General features: G+C 45.0%; 4 protein-coding genes across 4 annotated transcripts; 1 reads left to right on the top strand and 3 right to left on the bottom strand.

Moving 5' to 3' along the window:
• Nucleotides 1-486: 486 nt before the first annotated feature.
• On the top strand, nucleotides 487-6,219 carry lmf2a (lipase maturation factor 2a). Its single transcript, XM_076142105.1, has 14 exons — nucleotides 487-696; nucleotides 1,471-1,724; nucleotides 1,801-1,829; nucleotides 2,040-2,233; nucleotides 2,338-2,516; nucleotides 2,687-2,825; nucleotides 2,946-3,074; nucleotides 3,165-3,270; nucleotides 3,367-3,463; nucleotides 3,675-3,857; nucleotides 3,974-4,142; nucleotides 4,470-4,581; nucleotides 4,831-4,939; nucleotides 5,080-6,219. Exons 1-14 carry the CDS (start codon nucleotides 603-605, stop codon nucleotides 5,506-5,508), a joined length of 2,223 nt encoding a protein of 740 aa, XP_075998220.1. The 5' UTR covers nucleotides 487-602; the 3' UTR covers nucleotides 5,509-6,219.
• miox (myo-inositol oxygenase) lies at nucleotides 5,918-9,173 on the bottom strand. The gene is made up of 10 exons (XM_076142106.1): nucleotides 9,021-9,173; nucleotides 8,827-8,907; nucleotides 8,307-8,387; nucleotides 7,566-7,728; nucleotides 7,411-7,478; nucleotides 7,050-7,159; nucleotides 6,749-6,816; nucleotides 6,592-6,641; nucleotides 6,401-6,513; nucleotides 5,918-6,308 (listed from the first exon to the last, which is right to left on the bottom strand). Exons 1-10 carry the CDS (start codon nucleotides 9,036-9,038, stop codon nucleotides 6,200-6,202), a joined length of 861 nt encoding a protein of 286 aa, XP_075998221.1. The 5' UTR covers nucleotides 9,039-9,173; the 3' UTR covers nucleotides 5,918-6,199.
• A 283-nt stretch (nucleotides 9,174-9,456) lies between these two features.
• On the bottom strand, nucleotides 9,457-15,571 carry adm2b (adrenomedullin 2b). Its single transcript, XM_076142322.1, has 2 exons — nucleotides 15,256-15,571; nucleotides 9,457-11,506 (listed from the first exon to the last, which is right to left on the bottom strand). The coding sequence occupies exons 1-2, from the start codon at nucleotides 15,378-15,380 to the stop codon at nucleotides 11,101-11,103; spliced, it is 531 nt and encodes a 176-aa protein (XP_075998437.1). The 5' UTR covers nucleotides 15,381-15,571; the 3' UTR covers nucleotides 9,457-11,100.
• A 2,485-nt stretch (nucleotides 15,572-18,056) lies between these two features.
• Nucleotides 18,057-21,705, bottom strand: LOC142992183 (MOB kinase activator 2). Its single transcript, XM_076142519.1, has 5 exons — nucleotides 21,336-21,705; nucleotides 19,459-19,598; nucleotides 19,275-19,371; nucleotides 18,958-19,082; nucleotides 18,057-18,870 (listed from the first exon to the last, which is right to left on the bottom strand). Exons 1-5 carry the CDS (start codon nucleotides 21,416-21,418, stop codon nucleotides 18,626-18,628), a joined length of 690 nt encoding a protein of 229 aa, XP_075998634.1. The 5' UTR covers nucleotides 21,419-21,705; the 3' UTR covers nucleotides 18,057-18,625.
• Between the last annotated feature and the right edge of the window lie 13 nt (nucleotides 21,706-21,718).

Here is a 21,718-nt window from a genome sequence, read left to right as displayed (position 1 = left end):
AAAGTAATAGCAAAGGTAGAATTTGGACATGCACAAAAATGTAAAAATGCTCCACCTTTGAGAATTAAGAATTTGAGAAGGTAAACGTCAGCCAAAACTACCTTTCATAGGTAACTACTACTACGTAGTAATTTCAAGATAATAGTTCAAAGGACTTTGTTAATTAAAACAAAAAACACGCTTAAAGCTGAATAGACTAAAAAAAACTTTTTTTTAATTTTTTTACGTAATGTACAATCGAGAAGTACTGTTATTAGAATCTATACTAAGACAGTGTACTTCTTCAAACGTGTTTTCATTGTTTCTTTTCGGGCTTCTCCCTTTCTTCTTAAAAGCTAAAACTAAATAATATCTGAAATTGAACTAAAAGTGGAACACATTTTGAAAATAATTCTGAGCAAAGATTACTCAGGGTTGTAAAATCGTATGCGCCCTGAACGTCGCATGAGTGGCACGATTTACAGCGACATCTTGTGTCCGTTCGTATGAACTGGCCCGTTATCGCTACGTGTCCCCGGGATTAATTCTGTACTGCTTCCCATCCAGCTCCGGGTCAAGGAAGCGGAGAAAGTTGCGGCTGCGTGCCGACGAGCAGCGCAGACATGGCTGAAATCACCGTCCCTCGCCGTATGTTCCTGTGGTGCATGTCTGTTATCTACATGGGAGCGTTTGTTTCCCTCTACGTGCAGATTCCAGGTGAGGCTGACGACTCCTCTTCACCGCTGCATGTTAGCTTGCTAGCATGGAAGTTGGTGCCTCGTCCGCATTTTCCTGGTCATGCATCACACATTTGTGGAATTTTCTGCGGGCTACAGACATGGAAAACTTCACGCTAAGCAAACTTCTCACCCCCTCATGAAAGAACATCTGCTAACAAAGAGAGGAGGCCAGCTACCGTAAAGCAACCTGTTGGGAAGGAACACACCTCTAATAAAGTGATAAACTAGCCTCGTAATACATCTTCACACCGCCAGAAATGCGTATGAAACACATTTTTGTGCCATTTCAACTAATTTAAAGCAAATAAACAATAGTATCACTGTCAGAATCTTTTTATTTCCTAAAGCAAATCACCGTTTTCAGTTATTTGGGTATCTGTGCTTTCCAATGTGTTTCAACTTGTATTCACGTTGACACATGCACTGACTGAATGTTTGAATTCCAACCTATGGTCCCCTGATGTTGCATGTAAACTGATTGACGTGGTTAAAAGGTTAAAACGACTAATCATTAGTTGATTGACAGTTGTTTGCAAAAATCAATCAGCCATGGGAGCCTTTTAACAAGTAAAGTCATTTGCTTTGCTTTTGCTTTGTTTATGTCCTCGTTAATTGAATCTCATTGAGTTTTGTGAGCTTTGGTCAGAGGAAACGAGCAACGGGGGAAAGGAAAATTTATATTTAAAGGGTCCTGCTCTGATCCTGGATGCTTTACCACTAACATGTCTTCAACGTCTGCCTCCATGTGTAGGTCTCTATGGTAACGAGGGCCTGTTGCCCGCCCGCTGGCAGCTGCGCTACAGCGATAAGCCTCTGATGGAGCAGCTGCTTTCCTCTCCCACCCTGCTGTGGCTGGGCCCTCTGGTGGGCCTGGACACACACACGGCCATGGAGCTGCTGTGCCTCGCCGGGGCGGCGCTGAGCCTGGCCGCCATGCTGGTGGAGGGTCTCCGGGACAGCCTGGTGTTTTTCTGCCTCTGGCTCTTGTATTTGTCCTTGTATCAGGTGAGTTTGTGCCTAGTTTGTCTTTTGTTGATGTGGTGTTCTTCCAGCTCTAAGTCACTGTGTTTGTTTGTTTCAGGTGGGCCAGGTCTTCCTCTACTTTCAGTGGTGAGTCATGTCACAGTGCAGTGTGTGTGGACCGTGGGATTTATTGTTATCACTCTACTTTTATGAATAGCAGCTAGTTGGTGGAGCCCAAGATGTTTGATCCTCAGTTCACAGTTTCTATAATCATCAAACTGACTGAGCAAAATGAAAACTCTGATCGTCCCTCCCCTCCGTCTTTCTTTCTCTTACCTACCGTTTCCTGTCATGCAGGGACAGCCTGCTCTTAGAGACGGGCTTCCTCTGTATTCTCGTCGCGCCGCTCACATTAATCAGAGGGTCTCGAGGAGTCAGGGAGCATGATGGCATCACCTTCTGGCTGCTCCGCTGGCTGCTCTTCAGACTCATGTTTGCCTCTGGAGTGGTGAAGCTCACCTCACGCTGTCCCACTTGGTGGGGCCTCACAGGTACGTGTAGGCGTCCGTGCACAGGGCAGGAGATTTGTCCCTTTCTTGCTGAAGTTAATGCACCCTGACCTCTGTCCTGTGTGTGTGTGTGTGTGTTTAAACAGCTATGACCTATCACTATGAGACCCAGTGTATCCCCACCCCGCTGGCCTGGTTCGCCCACCAGTTGCCCGTGTGGTGGCAGAAGCTGAGCGTGGTGGGGGCCTTCTTCATCGAGATCGCTGTACCCGTGCTTTTCTTCAGCCCGCTGCGCCGGCTCCGGCTTGGTGCTTTCTACATGCAGGTTGGTGTAAACACAGTCACTCTCTTCACCTTTTACCACACCTTAAATGACTGAAATGATTGAACAATGACTGACAAGATAATCATTCTGCACGTGCTTCATCAGCTACATTCATCCTCCCACCCTCCGAGTGTGCATCTGTTCAGACTGTTGATTTGTTTTCTGCGTAGGTGATGCTGCAGGTGCTCATCATTTTGTCCGGCAACTACAATTTCTTCAACCTCCTGACGTTGGCGCTGTGTCTGTCTCTGCTCGACGACCAGCATGTGAACTTCTGGCTACGGAAGGCAGAGAAGACCGGCAACAACGGTACCATAAACTGAGGGGTGATGTGTGTGTAATTCTTAGATATAGTATTAGGATTTACATTCTAATGGTATAACACTCTGGCTCTTTGTCTGTCTGTCTGGCTGTCTCTCTCTCTCTCAGACTCCAGGCTTTGGTCGTGGCTGTGTTACCTGCTGGAACTCTCCGTCTGGGCTCTCACCATCTTCGGCACCGTTGTGTGTTTCGACCTGCAGCTGGACTCCAAGAAGACGGGCGTCACCTCCAGGACAGGTGTGTGTGTCTGTATGAGTGTGTGTGTGGACAGACATCTGCGTGTGTGCGTCCTGCATTTTTCCTTGACTCTTTGATTTCCTCTGGCAGCGTTCACATACCACCAGTTTAACCACTTTCTGAAGAGCGTCACCATTCCCAGTATCTGGATGGGGGTCCTCTCGCTCACGTGGGAGACGATCACAGCCTTGTTCAGGTATGAAGCTGGATATGACTTGATGAGATCTGCGGCATTAAAGATTCCCACAGGGCGTTTTTGTAGCTGGAGTAACAGGAAATTTGTTTTTCCCAGGTATGCGTGTGTCCGTGGTTTCCTCGGGAGGTTCTGGGGAACCATGCAGTGGACGCTGTTCGCTGCTGCCGCGGCAACAATGTTCACCATCAGTCTGGTGAGTGACGCCTGATGAGTCCCTTCCATGTTCTCCTGACATTTAATAAGTGCTAATTTATACATTTTCACCCGTTTTGTTCCTTTTTTGCCTCATTTATCCTTTTCTGTATCTCCACCTACACACACACTCTCACCCGTGTAAACAGGAAGCACGCTCTGATGAAACAAAGCTCTTGTGTCATCACTTCCTGTCTGTTATTTCCCACCAGGTGCCTTTCACTTACATCGAGTACGACTCCAACGCCAGTCTGTGGCCTGGAGTGCGTCAGGCCTACGAGCTGGTGGATCGATACCAGCTGGTCAACTCCTACGGCCTGTTCAGGAGGATGACCGGGGTCAGCGGGCGGCCCGAGGTCGTCATCGAGGGCAGCGACGATGGCTTCACATGGACAGTGAGTCAACGAGCGATGGCGGGGGGCGGATTCGCTCCGACGACACGCCGTATCTGTTACATACGGGCTTTTAGAACGGCGGATTCAATTTGTCTTGTTCTGTCGTTTTTGTTCAGGAGATCGAGTTCATGTACAAGCCGGGAAACCTAAGCGCCCCTCCTGCTGTGGTGACTCCCCACCAGCCCCGGTTGGACTGGCAGATGTGGTTCGCCGCCCTGGGGAGCCAGACGGATGCGCCGTGGTTCACCAGCCTCATGCACAGACTGCTGCAGGGCAAGACGGACGGTATGTGCACCCCGCCTCTCTTCCTTCCTGTCAGCAGACGGGCACCGCTTTCTCTACAGAACGATAAGAGGAGGAGACTGTTCTCAAACGGAGCCCGGAGTGATCTGCGACCACGCTGAAACCGTATACTTCAGCTGTTTACGTCGTCCCATACAGGACGGTCAGGTGTGCGGCGCTGACACACCTGACCGGGGGTTAAACGCACGCACGACGCCTCAAATGTTCCTGCAGCAGTGCAGCAGCGTTGAGTTACCGTTATAAACAAAGGCAGCGATTGTCAGAAAGAAGGAGCCTGATAAGTGAACCTGGGCTCTGTGTGTTCTCCAGTCATCCAGCTGATCCAGACAGACGTGTCCCAGTATCCATTCCACCGGCAGCCTCCCGCCTTCCTCAGAGCGCACCGCTACAGATACTGGTTTACTGAACCCAAGGCTGACGGGTCAGTGCACGCTCCCTGTCTCTCTCTCCCTTCCTCTACCTCTCTCTCTCTCTCTCTTTCTCCCCCTCCTCTCTGTCTCAATTTACACACACTGCACAATTGTAATTATTCCTGTGTTTATTTCTGCAACATCTAAATCTTACTCTCACTCTTGTTTATTAAAGGCATGATTGGTGTTGATGTTGCATGAGATGAACGACTCAGTACTTCAAATGAACTCTGACCTCTGTGGGTGGGCTTCCTCTGCAGGTCATTCCCTCAGCGTTGGTGGAGGAGAGTCTATGATCAGGAATTCTATCCCACAGTGCACCTGGGCAGCTCCTTCCTGGACGGCATGCTCACTCAGTTTAGACTGAAGGTAAATGTACCGCATGATTTAGAGTGACCTATTGTTTTGAGCAAGGTCACTGTTGTAAATGTAAAAAATGTCATTCAGAATTTCCCATTGAATTTCATCAAAGCAAGTTGATATTAAAAGCTGCATGTGGTGTTCTTTAGGACAAAACGCCTCCCCGTCAGTCCAACACCCCGGTGGCCCAGGCGGTGAGGTGGGTGCGCTCTCAGGTGAGGGGCGTCCCGGCCCCCGTGCTCATCTGGAGTCTGATGGCCGGCGGCATAATCCTCTGTCTACTCAAGGGACTGTCGAAGAAAAACGCACCAAGACCAAAGACTCTGGCAGCAGAGGAGGAGGAAGAGGCGACGGCGAGGGACCACCGCTCGTCCAAAACTTCCGGGCACTCGGACGAACTGACGACAGTGGAGGAGGAAGAAGATGGAGAGGAGGAGGAAGAGGAGGAAGAAGATGGAGAGCAGGGTGACAATGAGGTGGAGGATGAAGATGACGCAGAAGAGGAGCAGGAGGAAGAGGCAGAATTGGAGGAGGACGAGCAGGAGGAACAAGAAGAAATGGAGCCATTATCTAAGTAGTGTGTTAAGTGTCATCACCACCTGCCTTTATAAAGAAGAAGAGACAGTAAAAGGACCAAAGAAGCCATTAAGAGTTTATTTCTGTCTCTTAATCGGTCAATTATGGACAGATTTATTCCCCGTGTCACCATGACATCACTGACACACGTGTGCGTCTAATCAAAGCACAGAAGAATATCCAGATTTAGAATAGAAGAGCTCTTACTGTTTTGTATATGAGGAGAATGGATGGACAAGAGCGCCTGAGCACTTATGTGTGTGTGTGTTTTCTTATGGATCTGTTTAGCATCTGTGGCTATATATATATATATATATACGATTATGAGCTCTGCACTTTCCCTGTTTCCACAAATATCATTTCAATTCATTTCTGTTCGGTGTTAGAAATGAATCACAGCACAAACGGGTGCAGCATGTTTCAAATGTTTTTTATTCACATTAAAATATGATCAAATACAAATGCTTCACATTTTGTTCACTGATTTGGAAACGGTGAATACATACTGTATCTGTCTCTTTGATAGATGTATACATTCAGTCATCTGTAATATCTATACATAGGAATGAGTGCAGCTTTATTCTAGTGAGAAGCAAAACGTCCCATCCATTCATTTGTCAGTCGTGCCAGATGTGTGACGAGCTTCTTATCAGGTCGATGGATGGATGGATGGACGTCGTCCCTGCGTGCGTCTCACCACCGCAGGACTCCAGGGCAGTACTTGTCAATCAGTGACTGATAGTACGGCTGCAGCATTTTGACGTCGGGCATGTCGGTGGTTTTGGTGTACAGATCAAATTTACTGTGGGAAGTGTGGAACAAGCAGCATCAGGTCCAATCAGTGGATAGGAGACGTACATGTACACGCAGTATAAAGGAGGGGGCCACACTCACTTGAACTCCTGGACCCACGGCAGCATTTTCAGGTCTTTGTCATTGCACAGATGCATGTAGTCACCATGGGAATGCCACGGGTAGAAGGAATGGAAACGGATCATGTACAAGCCCTAAGAGACAAAAACAATGAATTAATACAGGAGGATCTTCACACACATATTTAAGATTCACTGATATCATTTGCATACCTCCTCTGGGATAGAGCAGTTGTTGAACTTCATTACTCTGTAGAGATACTCTGAGGAGAATGATACAAGTTTACTTTGAGTCAGGTACAGTAAATAAACTTAAATTCAGTCACTTTTAGAAGTTGTAACCGATCCTGTATTGTAATAATTCTCTTACCATCGTGACCCCAGGACAGGAAGACTTTGTCGAGTCCACAGTTTGGCTCATAAATCCCATATTCACCACTAGAATAGGAGTGATAACAGTTCATCAGATGTAATATTATGGTAATGTAATCAATTATAGGAGAGGTGAAGCACAAAACACATGAATGAATGGATGAAGCAACCAGAGCAGATGTTGAAGTGTTTGTGTGAAGCTTCTAGATACTTAATTCCCCTTCATGAGCTAAACTTTATGCTTAAGTGTGATAGTATATACCTGACGACTTCTCATGCTGAAACGTGAGAGTGTGTACCTGTAGCTGGGGTGTGTGTCATCTGGGTTTTCCATGAAGCTGTTCTCTCTGAACACAATGGAGTTTTGGAACTTGCAGCCCACGGGGAAGGTGTCACCCACCACAGCCCACTGCAGAGGACAAACACACCAGATACCTGAGACCTACCTGAGACCTACCTGAGCTACCGGGCTGTTAAAGGTGCCTCACCTAAGAGGACAAAGGACATTGGAAGAATTTGGATGAAGGGGAAATAAGCAAAACAGATTATTTGGAGGAAGTGTGAGACAATCCCTGAATAAGTTTGTGATGAAAATGGAAAGTGATGTGATATTAAGGAAAATCCAACATGAATCATTCAATCTGTCTGTCTGTGTTCTACCTGGGGTTCTCCCCAAAGAGCCATCATCTTCCCCACATCATGGATCAGACCCACCAACTGGAACCAGTCTGTGGAGGAACAGGGAGTTAACCAGATATTCTACTGTATGTGTGTGTGTAATTAGTTAGATTAGTCTCTGTGTGTGTGTGTTCCACCTTTGTCTGGGTGCTCTTTGCGGATGCCCTCAGCTGTCTGGAAGGCGTGGAACGAGTTGGGAAAATCCACATCAGGATCAGACTCGTCCACCAACTGGTCCAGAGACATGATGGCCTCCATTAACCCCATCTGGGAGTGACTGCAGCCGGTCCACTCAGAATACTGCAGGGCGGATGACAGTCATAGCGTTACTATGCAAAGTATAGGCATGCACAGGCCTGAGTTATGAGAGTCTGAGCTGTCGATGCCTGTGGGGCCAATGTGTCAGAATGTGGTATTCTCTCCACATTCTGCTGTGTTTTGGGGAATTATTGACTAAAATCTGTTCTCCTGCCTTTACATTTAGTTTCTAGTCTGCACTCAGTTGTGTTTATGTTCCCATTCAGAGGATTTGTAATGTTTATGCTTGTACTCTCATTACTCTCTACAAATGCCCTATAACTGCCTGTTTAAACTGGAAGCAAAGTAACTCAATATTCCGTCCAGACTGATTGTCTGCTGTTGCCTTTGGCTTTAACTTCAAAGAACTGGATGACCTTTGACTGAAGTCTGCAAGGGTCACTCTGTTATACAAGTTCACAGAGTACAATGCAAACAAGAATTTGAATTTGAATTACAAATAGTTTTTCATTGCATCACATTTATTTTATTGTTAGTTGTGGCTATTTTCCTCAAAAGCTACAAGGTTGTGGTCAAAATTTTCAGAATTTCTGTCCTTGTTTGGTTTTTGCTTGACTCACCTTTTGCTTCACAAAGTCCAGGGTCTGGTTGGTGTGCATCAGCTTGTACGTGTTGAACACACGATCAAATAGACTTCCATTCTAAAACACACACACACACACGCACACACACACACACACACACACACACACACACACACACACACACACACACACACACACACACACACATTCATGTTTGTAGCACAGATGACACAGTTCTACACATTTATGACAGGCAGGCATTGCTCCATTGATCTACATTGTTACATTCATCCCATTACATCTCAGTGAAATGTCATGAATGGAGAGGGAAACACTGGAATAACACAGAAGATGAATTCAATTCCTGATGCTGATTCATTTGAAAATCTGAAATGAAATAACGAAATGAACGAATAAAATACAAATCAAACTGAATTGCCACTCAGGAGATCATGGATATTTACCCATTTTTGATGCTGCTTGAGGCTTAATACATGGAAATGAGATATCCAACCATTAATATGTGCATAATGAAATAAGAATGATGACATCTTACCTCAAAGTTCCTGTATTCTTCTTTCTCTTTGGCTTCATTTTTCTCCAGATTTGGCCGATATGCCAGAGACGGGTCTGGACCCTGCATGTTAAAGAACCCGCAGCATTAGTTGTGTTTGTTCTACTTTTATAAGAGGCAATTTACTTAATTTTGCATGTTTTCTTTTGTTCCATATGTTTTAAAGCCGCACGTACAAGATTGACAACTTTCATAGTCGGGGCTGAGGTATGCAGCTGTGTCGTGGCGTTAGCGGAGCTCTGGAGTCGACCCTCAGTTTGTCTACAGGTTTATCGCCGCTGAGGTTTCACTCTGCATGTGTCCCTCCTCAAAGGGTGCGCCGATGTCCTGTCACACTTTAACTCAGCCTCACCTAATGGGGTACCATCTGTTGAACCTTGACCTTGTGTACATTAGTGTGTTGGTGTCTGTGCCAGGAAGATTTTTTTTCAATAATCAGCAGATTTTTCTATTAGAGCTGAGGTAGAATGACTCAGTTAAACAGGATTTACAGGTGTAATGCTGTTAAAGCCTGCATGGACAGTCAAATATATATACCACACACACACACACACACACACACACACACATACAAATAACAAAAGGACCACAACTTTCGTGGGTTAATTTGTTTTATTACAGTAACTGCCTTAACATAGGTGACACGCTCACACTTTCTAAGTATCAGATGTTTTGGGTCACTTTGTCAGCAGATTCAAATTCCCTACAAGCTTCTGAAGTATTTGGTATTGATCGTGATAGTGGCTGAATCTGGTCTGTTAGTTAGTCCAGAGATAATGATTGACCAGCATGAACACCCAGTACGCACAATATGTTGATATCTACCAGTAAAAAGTTTTCAGTTGCACACAGGATCCTGAGAACTTTGCTTTGGGCTTCAAGCTTCCCGCCTGCTTACTACTATTAATGTTATTCATTAACCAGAACAAATATTTCAACACTGTCAACACGGATGAAACGTTGTGTCCTTGTGTGCTATAAAATGTGAAAAAAAACATGATTTGGTGTTTTCAACTCCAGCAATCACTCTTTACATGTGCACTCATCCACGCACACGTAGCAGAAAGCTGTCAATTGCCTCTCTTTAACTCAGGACACACTGATTCTGTAAAAACATCACATCGATCCTCTGACCGGTGCTTATCACTTTGAAATTTGGCAAAGACCCGCTCACCTTCACCTGAAGTGACTTAGGAATCCATCACCGATTTAATAGTGAACCTAAAAGCGTCTCTTTTGTGTATTTGTGTCTGTATTTTACATGTATTGAGGTTAGGAGGCGGGTCGTGGCACTGAAATTCCATTTGGGGTGAAGTCCTTACTTGAACCTAGAAACAGCAGTGGAGATACTCAATGCTGCTCTAAACACACACACACACACACACACACACACACACACACACACACACACACACACAAACAGAGATTAAATACACGTAAAGGTTTGACTGAAGTATCATTATGTAAGGCTAGTATTGTATTAGATTAAAAGCAGAAGAGAGAGTTAATAAAAGGACACTTTAAATTTGTAGATTAAGTATAATGGGATATTCACAGCAAAGAGGTCTTATTAATTTAAAGTTAAATAACATATGCTTAAAATTCAAGTCATACTGACAGTAATGAACAATAAAGTGCTTTCATGTATTTCTCACCATTTGACCTTCAAAGACAAACCCAAACTGGAGTTATGCTCAGCTCTCAAAAGGACAGACTATAAAGCTTTAAAAACCACACAATACTTCAGGCAACATTCACAGTGATGAGGCGTTACAGGAGGCTGAAAGGAGGAAAGGAGGAAAGGAGGAAAGGAGGAAAGGAGTCAAGACACAGATTTACTGCACACTGTTACAAAGCTCAATCTGGTTGTACTCTTTGCTGCAGATGAAGGCAAGCGATCCGTTCAGAAGGCCATCAATTTGGATAAACAAGGTGGATTAGTTGCTCAGTCGGCTCAAGGTCAGATCAGCGGCGTCGACCTGACCAAAGCTTCAGTATCACAGCTTTCCTATACTGTATGTACACACAGCCTAAGGGTTAATGTCATGGGATAAATGTCACCAAGCAGAAATGTTAGAGTACTATAATGTGAAAAGTACTAAAAGAGGCTGAGATGAGAAGACACGCCAAGGTTGTTGTGATGTTCAAGACGGACATCGAGCTTTACTGCCTGACCCAACCGTGTCACTGATGCAACAATGGACCCGGCTTATCGGTGAGACTTAAAGGTTAAAGGAACTCGGAGTGGGAGGGGCCTTAGCCGTAGCTGTGAGGACTGCGGGGGTTGATGGGGGAGGAGTCCTCCCTCCCACTCTGTCCAATCAGCTGATAGAGACGGTGGCTGAGATTCTGAACCTGACAGGTGCCGAGGACGCACCCGACCCTCATCAGATGGACGTGACCCCTTCCACCACCGCCGGCATGGCGACGACCCCGTGACCCGCGTTGCCAAATGAGCCCTTGCTGCAGCAGGCCGTCACTTTGGTCAAGGAATGGGTCGGACAACCTCGGCGGGGGCTCTTTGTGCAGGAGGGCCCTCCAGATGATTTGGCCGTCTCCCTGGGTGATGTGGTTGTCCATGGAGACAGAGAGATCAGAAGTAGTAGGTGCGATGATGGTAAAAGAAGACTTCTGGAGCTTAGAGGCTCTGGGTAAATTCAACCTGAGAGACAAAGAGGGAGAATGATGTTAGGATACAACACAAAGACAGTGAGATACACTTTTTACACACACTCATACACACACACACTCGCACAATCATTTCACATAAGTCCCTGTCACTGTTGTGCCAGTAGCCTCCTTGTGTTTGAAAGTGGAACTGGATATGGAACAGTTGATAGGAACGCAGGCTGGTACTGCAGGGAATGGCCGCTGTACCAAGGTGGTCTCTTCTTTTTTTCCCCAAGACATAAAGAAGGGATTGAGAGAGAAAGTGAGAAGGAGAGATATATGGAGAGATAGACGGAGGGAGGTGGACAGCTGGACGTTTATTTGGACATTATTGGCTTTCACTTGGTAAATTAACCGCATTGAAACAATCCTGGTTGACGGTCAAGTGTGAAGCCCTTACATACCTCTCTAATGTGTCAGGTAGAGGGGCATTAAAGAGCAAATTACAGGTTGCTCCTTTAATCTCTGCCAACTCATCTTCACATGGACCTGCAGCTCGCTGGTAAACAATCACAAGTTGTTTATTTTATTTGTCCTTTAATCAATCATTAAGAAAAAAGACAACAACACAGGACCGGTGCCTGCGTAGTGACCTCTGGAGGCCGTGCTGTTCCTTGCACCTGACCGGACCACAGTGGTGGGAACTGATCAAGCAACCAACTGTCTGACGCGGCAATTTGCTCCCTCAGTGGGGTTTAAAATCATATTTAGTTAATTAGCAACAGTCTATAAGCTGACAAAACACAATCAGGGAGGCAGAAACAAGCGAAAGTCACAAACACACACTGCAACACAGGCGGTAGTAAGAGGCTCTCCTGGCTCTCCTGGCTCTCCTGACTCTCCTGGCTCTCTCCTTGACTGGGCATCAAGTGCTTACTTTGCCCCTTTGGCTGTCTCTCTTCACCACAATGTCTTCTTTTTTTTCATTTATTCCCACTTTCTCTCCAACAATCAGCCGGCTCAACGAATACTTACAGGTCTGTTTTGACGCTGCAACCATTGTAAAAAAACATTACGCAACACGCAGAGGACAAAATGTAAAAGTCAAAGGGACAGAGAGCACATTGACCTCTACGGCTTCCAGTGCTGTTCCCTCTACACTGCAGGCAGGACCACAAGGACAAATGGAGCTTCTGGCTCGGCAACACCAGAGGATGTTCACCATACTCTTATCTACCTGATTGGATATTTTTGAATATGTACTGTATATCATTACTGAAACACCACAATTATATTTATGAGGTGAGGATGAGGGAAAAGATAAAAGAAGAGGGATTATGTCGGCTTTTGGTCCGCAAAGAGGCTCAGAATATCATATGATCTTTATCCTGTATCTAATCCTGACTGGTATTCTGATCAGTGTCTTCGCCAACACACACGCACGCACGCACGCACGCACGCACGCACGCACGCACGCACGCACGCACGCACGCACGCACGCACGCACGCACGCACGCACGCACACACAAAAACACACACACACAAACACACACAAACACACACACACATCCATTCACTGTCCACTTCTGTGGCTTTCTAGTCACTCTTTCAAGTCACTTCTTCCTTTATGTTGAGTGTTAATTGCATTAGTATACAATCGCACACACACACGCACATGCACACGCACACGCACACGGGCGCTCACACACACACACACACACACACACGCACACACACACACACACACACGCGCACATACATGTGCAGGGAACACGTGACTGTGCACACTCACTTGCTGTCAACACACTCACAAACACACACCCTGTGAAAAGGCCACCTAGGGTGAGAGGGAGAACAGTTGTCTCTGGAGGAAAAGGCACTTGGCACTGAGATGCTTCCCAGTACAACATAATGTAGGCCGCTCAACAACCTGCAGGGCTCCGTGTGACACAATCACTGCACTGAAACAAGCAACACACACTGACAAAAGTGTGAACCTATGACAATAACAAAGCCATCCATTCACATTTACAGGCACAATCCAGCTATGAGCCCGGTGCTTTCTAGCAGGACGGCAGGATGGCCTGCTTGTAACTTTACACCAGCCGCCGAGACAAACTCTCCTTTTCAGTGACACTGTTCACACACGCTGAGGTTTCTGTGGTCCAAACAAAGTCCCAACAATCAGTTAGGCTCTCACCTCACACACATGCATCCCTGTGGAGAAGGAGGGATCTCTCGCTGACACAAAGACAAATATGATAAGAGGCTCCTGTTAACTGGTTTAGTGATTTCTCTCTCTCTCTCTCTTTCTCTCCCTCTCCCTCCATCTGTGTGAGTGTTCAGGATTTGGACCTCTGGAGAGTCTGGGAGGAAAGGGGGCTTCTCTAACATTCCTCCCAAGTTAGAGCTCAGCATGTGGTACTCAACAGAAGAACTAGACACACACACACACACACACACACTTTTTTCATACCATCAGTCTTCACAATGATTTTGCGCAAAGAAAACAGTTTTGCCCCTATTAGAGCCTCAACGTTTCTTTTCTCTTTTCTCTTTCTCTCTCTCTCTCTCTCTCTCTCTCGCTCTCTCTCTCCTGCTTACCTCTGTTTCAAGGTTTCTAAGTGCCACTGGCATCACTGATGAGCATCGCTGACCTGTGAGTCCCTGTTGCTCATCTTTGAAATCAGTTTTGTACCCGTTTGAAATTAAAATATGACATAGACAAACTCATGTAGAGTGTATGAGGGATGATGGGGAAATTCTGAGTCCGACTACCTGCTGTGCATGAAGTGCCCTCTGCTGGTCTACGGACATTTTGCTATTGTGTAGTTTAATTTACTTACATTGGTTGTCAGTATTTTTTTCCACCTTACACTAACATTTTTAACATTACCACAGCACACCAGGTTTTTGGGGCGTTTGAGCTCAGCTGTTATAATGTAGAAGGTGCTGTAGTTCAGCACCATACTCACCTGGTTTGGTTTGCTAATATGATGCTCTCTAATATGTAGAAATAGGAAAAAAAGCTTTAGCTGTAACAATCTATAACACATTCTCTCTCATCATGGATGGGTGATACATGTGAAGGTGCATCATGCAGGCACTTTGGTGTGTGTGTGTGGGGAGTCTGTCTCCCCTCGGGGTCCCCAGTCTTTACCCCCCACCCTCCACCCCCCTCTCACCTCTTTCTGCTGAGAGGTTTTACCTCACTGTGCTGCTATAACCTTTTCCCACATTACTAAATGCCAGTAAGTAAGAGGTGAACTGTAGCTCTTTTATTGCTGCTGTTCATCACTGCATCCATCAAAGGGATCAACAGCTTTGGTTCACCAGTTCATATGAAAGAAGCATTTAACTTAAGCTTTATTCTACTGTCCACCTGATCATTAAGAACACATACTATGTATTTGGTAATGGTAACACACACTCATAATACACTAAGTGGCTACTTTATCAGACACACATGTACAATGCGATCCTTGCTATAAATCCTACCTGGAGCAGATAATGTTTAGTATTCTTGACTTAACTCACTGGTTTTAGTCCTATTAGATTGAAGGTGCATTGTACTGAAAGGTGAGTGGATTGGAGTGCAAGTCCAAAAAGTTATTATACCATCATGAGTTTCTGTTTTAATTCCCTCCAAATTTAGTCCAGAAACAAATTACGTATTCCTTTGATATTGAAAAAAGCAATTAAAAAACATTTCTGACCCTGAATCAATCACAATTTAAACTACAGTCAGTCATGTTATGATCTAAAGGTAAAGCTGGTAAAGTCCAGTAAAGAGGTCTCTACCTGTGTCTATGAGCCAGGCTGTGCAGAGTCAAAGCGCGGCTCTGGATCTCCACAGGCAGGAGGCCGAGGAGGAGGCACAACCACGCCGGGAGGAGCGCACACACCGCCGTGCAAACCGGACGCATGGTCCTCGAGAAGACGACAATGTTATGATGATTACGCGAAATTAAAAAATAAAAATAAAAACGACAAATGGAGAGAGAAAAGGAAGTTAAATCCAACGGGAACGCACTTTTAAATGAGCAAGTAAACTTTCCCGCAAATGAATGACAGTGAACGCATCATCAGTCTCTACATCCTCTGCAAACTGTTGATATCAAAGAGATCCGCTCACATCGGGAGCAAGTGAAGTCCTGAGCTTTCTTATTTATAAAGTCTGATTGAGGGAGGAGGGAGAGGAGGGAGAGAGGGAGGAGGAGGAGGGAGACGAGAGGAGGAGGAGGGTGAGGAGGAGAAGGAGGAGGAGGAAGGTTTATTGTGTGTCCCACTCAATAATCCAGCCTCTAATGAACCGCCACTATCTAATTAATCCCGGAGGAGTCGGATCATCTCGTATAATCCCTGATGTGCATTTGTCATATTTATGTGTTTGGTGTTTTCTGTGGCCATGGTGACCTTATGTTGGAGGCTTGATTGCTTCAATTTAGATCTAGTGACTTTTTTCTACACAATGTGTGACCCATTTATAGCTATGAGTTGTATTTGAGACAAAGGCCAGCAGGCTCAGGTGCAGGCAAAGACCTTGAAGTGTGAGAGTTTATTGGTGGGAAGATTGATTGGGACCTGATAAATGTGCTACAATTATCCAACAATAGCTCAGTGATGATAAGAGACAATACTGACATCACACTCCTCACAGCATTGTCCGCATTTGTGACCTTTCTAAATGTTACACGTCTGCTGTGGACCAGGACCCTGTGACATTTGTAAAAACAACCTTCAAAAAAGGAAATGTTTTGTATAACAGCAAGACGTGCAACAGTGTCAATAAAACACCCAGCTTGGTTTCATAAGAAATGAATCCCTGAAGATCGATGACATTTTTACCAGCTGATTCTCTCCCTGTGTGTGTGTGTGTGTGTGTGTGTGTGTGTGTGTGTGTGTGTGTGTGTGTGTGTGACATAGGTGCATTTTACATAACCTGTGGATTCTGTGCACCAGTGGTTTCCATTGATCAAATGGGTCAATAATGGAGATAGAGAGAGAATTTGGGTGCAATGCCCATTTTTTATTATACAAGAACACTTCTTTTTTTTTTCGTTTTATAAACTGGATCACAGATGAGGTGCTCAGTCTGACCCCGATTAAAAGAACACTCTGTGAAAGTGGCTCCAGCCTTAATTAAAAGGATTCTCTCTCTCTCTCTGTATGTGTGCTTGCGCGCGCGGGCGTGTGTGTGTGCCAGTGCTTGTCTGTGACTCAGCAGTTTGCAGTATTACACCCTAAGCTCAGTTTCCAACACCGTGAGCCTCAGTTCAGTCCAACATGTGCATTAACACGTCCCCGATCTAAGAACAGAACCCTGTGTCTCTGTCTGTGTGTGTGTGTGTCCATTGCAGAGACTTATCCATCTCCCTCTACCTCTTTCCAGGCAGAGATGCTTTGGCTCTCAGTGGGAAGCCTGAGTCGAGTTTCAGTTTGAACCGTAGGGCTGTGATGCCCACAGGACACCCCGGGATGAAATCAGAGGAAAGATGAGTCACATTCACGCTCTATAAATCATTACATGACCTATACAACATCCATCTGCACCTTGTGACACACACACACATTTCTCTTTCATCACTCTTTGTGTATGTATGCTGATAAATCAATGAAATCACAGTTTGGGGCTGGGAATGGACGCAACAGTATTTTCAGATATATTGTCCAATAAAAAATGGAATCAGTCAAAGGGATTTAGTGAAAACCTTCTCTGTGCAGGTGGGGGGTGAAGCTCAGACTAAAGAGATAAGTTTTCATCTGAACTTACTTTGCAGGTCATTTGCAATTATAATGAAGAAATATTTTGCCAGACAACCTGCTGTTTGTATTTCAGTCATTTGAGTGCTGCAGCAGAACGGCACAAGAATGCAGTGTGTGTTTCTGTAAAGCTTCTCAGAGTCTTACTTCCTTTATTTCAGATAATGATAGTGACTTTCCTACCTGAAATTGCTGTGTTAAATGTGTATTTTGTCATTACCATGTTGTTGTTGTACATGTGTCTGATGAATCCATATTTCCTTTCATAGGTAATATAATTCTGAGATAAATGTCGGTATGAGTTTCCATCAATGTTGTGGTATTTTGGCGCATCTGTGTGGCGATAAGTAGGATTACAGCGGCTTAAAACTGGAAATCACAGTTCATTAATTCATTCATCTTTGTATTCTGTCTGTTTCTAGAACAAACTATGAGTCTATCCTGGCTTACTCTACTATGCAGCAAGGTAGGATTCATTTTTGTTGTTACAATGCTTGAAAATAAGTTTGTCAAATGCATTTTAGTGTGCATATGATTTGTCTCTTGGGTTTTGCTCAGATGGGAACTTCAACCAATTGGATCTGAAATAAGAACTGGAGGCGCTCTAGCATCTCTGCAGGCCTCAAACTGACAGCATGAGTGAGACTGTGATAGTGACTCAGTATAGCCAGCAGGTGGTGCTGTTCTCAAAACAATTTAAGAGACCTTGACCTCCTTCAGGAATAGAAAAAAGAATCAAAGAGACATTTTCAGGTCACCAGAATAAGGTGAGAATGATGAAGAATATAAAAAAAGTAAAATGTGCTTGTAAAAAAAATGGGAAGCACAATAATCGATAATACACTTGCTTGATCTCATATTTCCCAGGTTCTTTATATGATGTATCACATGAAACCATGTTTATTTTGTATAATCTATTTACAATATAGAGCAAGTGTCTGTTACAAAGGTTTGATATAGAGTTCACCATCATACATTAAGATGCAAACAAGAACTTTCCTATTTCATACATATGACAATATAGAATGCATTCATAACAATGTAATCACATTACACAATATGTTATACTATACAATACATAAATGAGGCACATATTGTTTACATGAACTGTGGATTGTATGTAGTACTTCATTACGCCTTTAACATTTATTGACCTTCAAGATTTTGACTGGATCAAAATAAAGCAATGCACCAATGCATCTTTAAAAGACTCATATAATATACAATGTCACACAATATAGCAAATAAGTAATGCCAGTTATAGACGGCATGTGCCAGTCTGCAAAAGAGACTTCTTCATTCTTCCACATTCTTTACATTACATAAATGTTTTATATTGCAAATGAAGTGAAATCCATGTAGTGAAGTAAATTCAGTTTGGGCTCAGAGTGCTGATAAATGCTGCTGCTTATGTGAAGCCATGCTGTCCCAGAGCTGTGATGAGGTCCTGCAGTGGCTCAGTCTCCTCAGGTTCGAGCAGTGCATACTGCTGGCAGAAGTGTGTGAAGTGAGTGAAGAGTGTGTTTAGGTGTGGGTGTAGGCCCAGTGCGAGTGTCTCTCTGTAGTGTGACCAGTAAATATGAGCCAGAGTCCTGAACAAAAGCAAAAACACCTTCTGGACCAGAAAGACAAAGCCTGCGGGGAACACAGAACCTGGAAAAGAGAGTGAGAGGTCAAAGGTCAACTCTGGAGCTACAATGTAAAGCACAACAGTGTAACATAGATGTTCATGTGTTTTACCTGCTTTTGTGGGGAAAACATCTTCATCAGTCAGTAGATCCTGAATATAGGACATGGCATAGTCGAAGTAAAGTGGTGCAGAGCACTTCAGCTTCTTACCGTGGTCATCCGTCCACGTATAAACCCTGACAATATCAACACACACACACACACACACACACACACACACACACACACACACACACGCACGCACGCACACACACACACACACACACACACATTTAGCATTACACCAGAAAATTAATTACAATAGTGGATTACATTTGATCAGCATCAACCATGTGTTTTGCCTGCATGTGTAGCGCTGAGTGACGTACATGTTGTCTGGTCCGTTAGCAGTTGGACAGGTGCTGGGGGTGCAGAACTCTGACAGTGCGCTGGAGAACAGGTTCACATGCTTGAAAAATGCCACGGCTGGAGAAACGAACAAGAGCAGAATTACTCCTTGCTCCTTCAGATAAAAGACTCAAATCAGTTTTGCGTTTGATGGACTCCACTCACTGTTACTGGCCAGCCACTCTGCCCGGTCCACACCAGGCGGCAGGGCTGTGAGGGTGCTCACGTCTGTGTAGGGGATCCGCTGGCACACGTACTGCTGCTGCAGATAGGGACGCTCCTCCAGATTATTGTTGTTAATTCCCCTTGGGAGGAGAGTGCAGAGTTAATGAAGCAGCCGCAGAGAGAGAGAGAGAGAGGAAATATTGTTGTGTAAAAGAATCGATAGGTCACTGCATTAATTACTCCAGCTGCGGTCAGTAGATAACATGTTTTATGGGCCGACTCTCTCATCTGTCTCGCCCTCTTGACCGACACACACACACACACACACACACACACACACACATATGTATACACTACAGACCTGAGCGTTCAATAAGCTGGACACTAATGTAATGAAGCCGGCCAATAGTGAGCCAGAGTAATTACTGTTACTGAAGAGCACTGCAGTAATATGTAATGTATAACGTGCTTGAATGTGCTGAACGCTGCGGCCTACATGCTTACTTTACCAGAAACTCCTCTCTCCTTCCTCTTTCCTTCCTGTATCAGTTTATAGCGACCGATAAGCTGGAGGTTAAGCTTTGTAATCAGTAGCCCAGTGATGACAATGGAGAGCAGAAAATGAGCGTCGGCTGTTTACGTGTGCGTCCTCTGTATCCTGGAGAGCCGAGGCGGTGATTTGCCTTCATGCAAAGTAAGGAGGCCTCTCTGACGCAGGGATGAAGAGGCATTCTGCATACGTGCGCCGTATGTTTAATGGCCCCACCTCAAATCTTTCAGAATGCAGCGGAGCAGCTGACATGCTTGGGGTTTTAGATGTCTACACAGCGGTGGAGTTTACTCAGTGTGACCTTGCCTGTTGCGATAAGGCGGGGGGGGGAGTAACACTGTGGTCCTCTGTAGTGTTCCAGTCCCTCTACTGTAACAATGAAAGGCAGCTTTAAACAGTCTAAACAGCACGGCTTTGTCCAAAAACAGAGGTCAGGAGAGGCGGAGAGATGGACGCAGACAGAAAGGAGTCACTTCTATAAATACCACCTGAGGTATAAAAGCCTTTACAAAGACAGAATCCTCTAATGTCAACAGGAACTGCCTCAGTGAAGGTCCTGTTTATTGTTCTGTTCCTGTTCTGTAGTATGAACTCCATTGGTCTTCCCGCCCCTTGGCTACCTGTTGCCAGAACACACACACACACAATCACAATGAACCCCGAGCCACTTGTAATGTTGTGTTTGCGTGTAAACACTCTTCAGTGAGCTCGCTCTCTTGCGCTTGGCCATCTGTTTACCTTTGCCTCGGCAGTGTGGGTGAGATAAACACAGCTCTCAGCACGGCCAGCCGCCATGAAAAGATTCATCCCAGAGCAAACATTTGCATAGTAACTGTCCTAAAACACCCTCACACACACACTCTGGTTTAAAGTCTTTTTTTCCTTTCCAACGTGTTCCCTGCCGTTTGAGGAATCCAACTCCACTGATGCCATCGGACAAATATGTAGCTCACGTACGCACGCTCTTTATCTGGAGAACATTCCTCACAGAACCATGTGCAGCCAGCCAGCCTCTCTGCTCTCATTTCAGCCTCAGGATCATTGGCTGTGCGAGCATCTTCATCTTCTTGTTCACGACTGTTTTTGTGGTTTGGGAACACAAAGGCGGCAGAGAGAATGAGAGAGAGAGGATTCCCTCATCACATTACTGCCCCGTGGGGTTAGGGATCACATTTTCAAGGCAGGAGAGTGAAAGGAAAACTGAATGAAAGTGTTGTGAGATTCAGAGTGAACTACAAAATCCAAACAGCTGTAGTTATTTAATGGAATTGTTCTTCAAGTGTGAGGAAAAAACTTGTTGAAACTGATGTAGTGACAGAATACTCACTGTTTTTCATTGCTGATGTCAGACAGCTGAAGAGTTGTGGATTCTACCTTCGTCGCTGAGGGGTAACTATGGCAACCCCCCATGGCATAGAGCTAAGAGCAGAGCAGTTGGTTGCAGCAGCCCCACTTTGCCATCCCAAACATTAACACACACACCCTTCTGCACACTTGAGGCAGCATATGTAACCACTGCTCTCACACACACACACACATCTCTGAGCTCACACACAGATCCATACAACTGGTAAAAGCAGGATTCCAAAAATATCCAAAGTGGCCAGAAGTATTCCGAAAGTTAAGTGAGGCTTTCCAGCTGTGTGCCTCTTTCACTCCTGTGTGTGTGTGTCAGTGTGTATTTGACTCCTTTGTCTTGAGTCCCACACC

This window comes from Genypterus blacodes, unplaced genomic scaffold (assembly GCF_046128005.1).
Source record: "Genypterus blacodes isolate CSIRO-AG114 ecotype Tasmania unplaced genomic scaffold, CSIRO-AGI_Gbla_v1 ptg000021l_1, whole genome shotgun sequence".
Classification (NCBI taxonomy): domain Eukaryota; kingdom Metazoa; phylum Chordata; class Actinopteri; order Ophidiiformes; family Ophidiidae; genus Genypterus; species Genypterus blacodes.
This window is presented reverse-complemented; position numbering and strand designations above follow the sequence as displayed.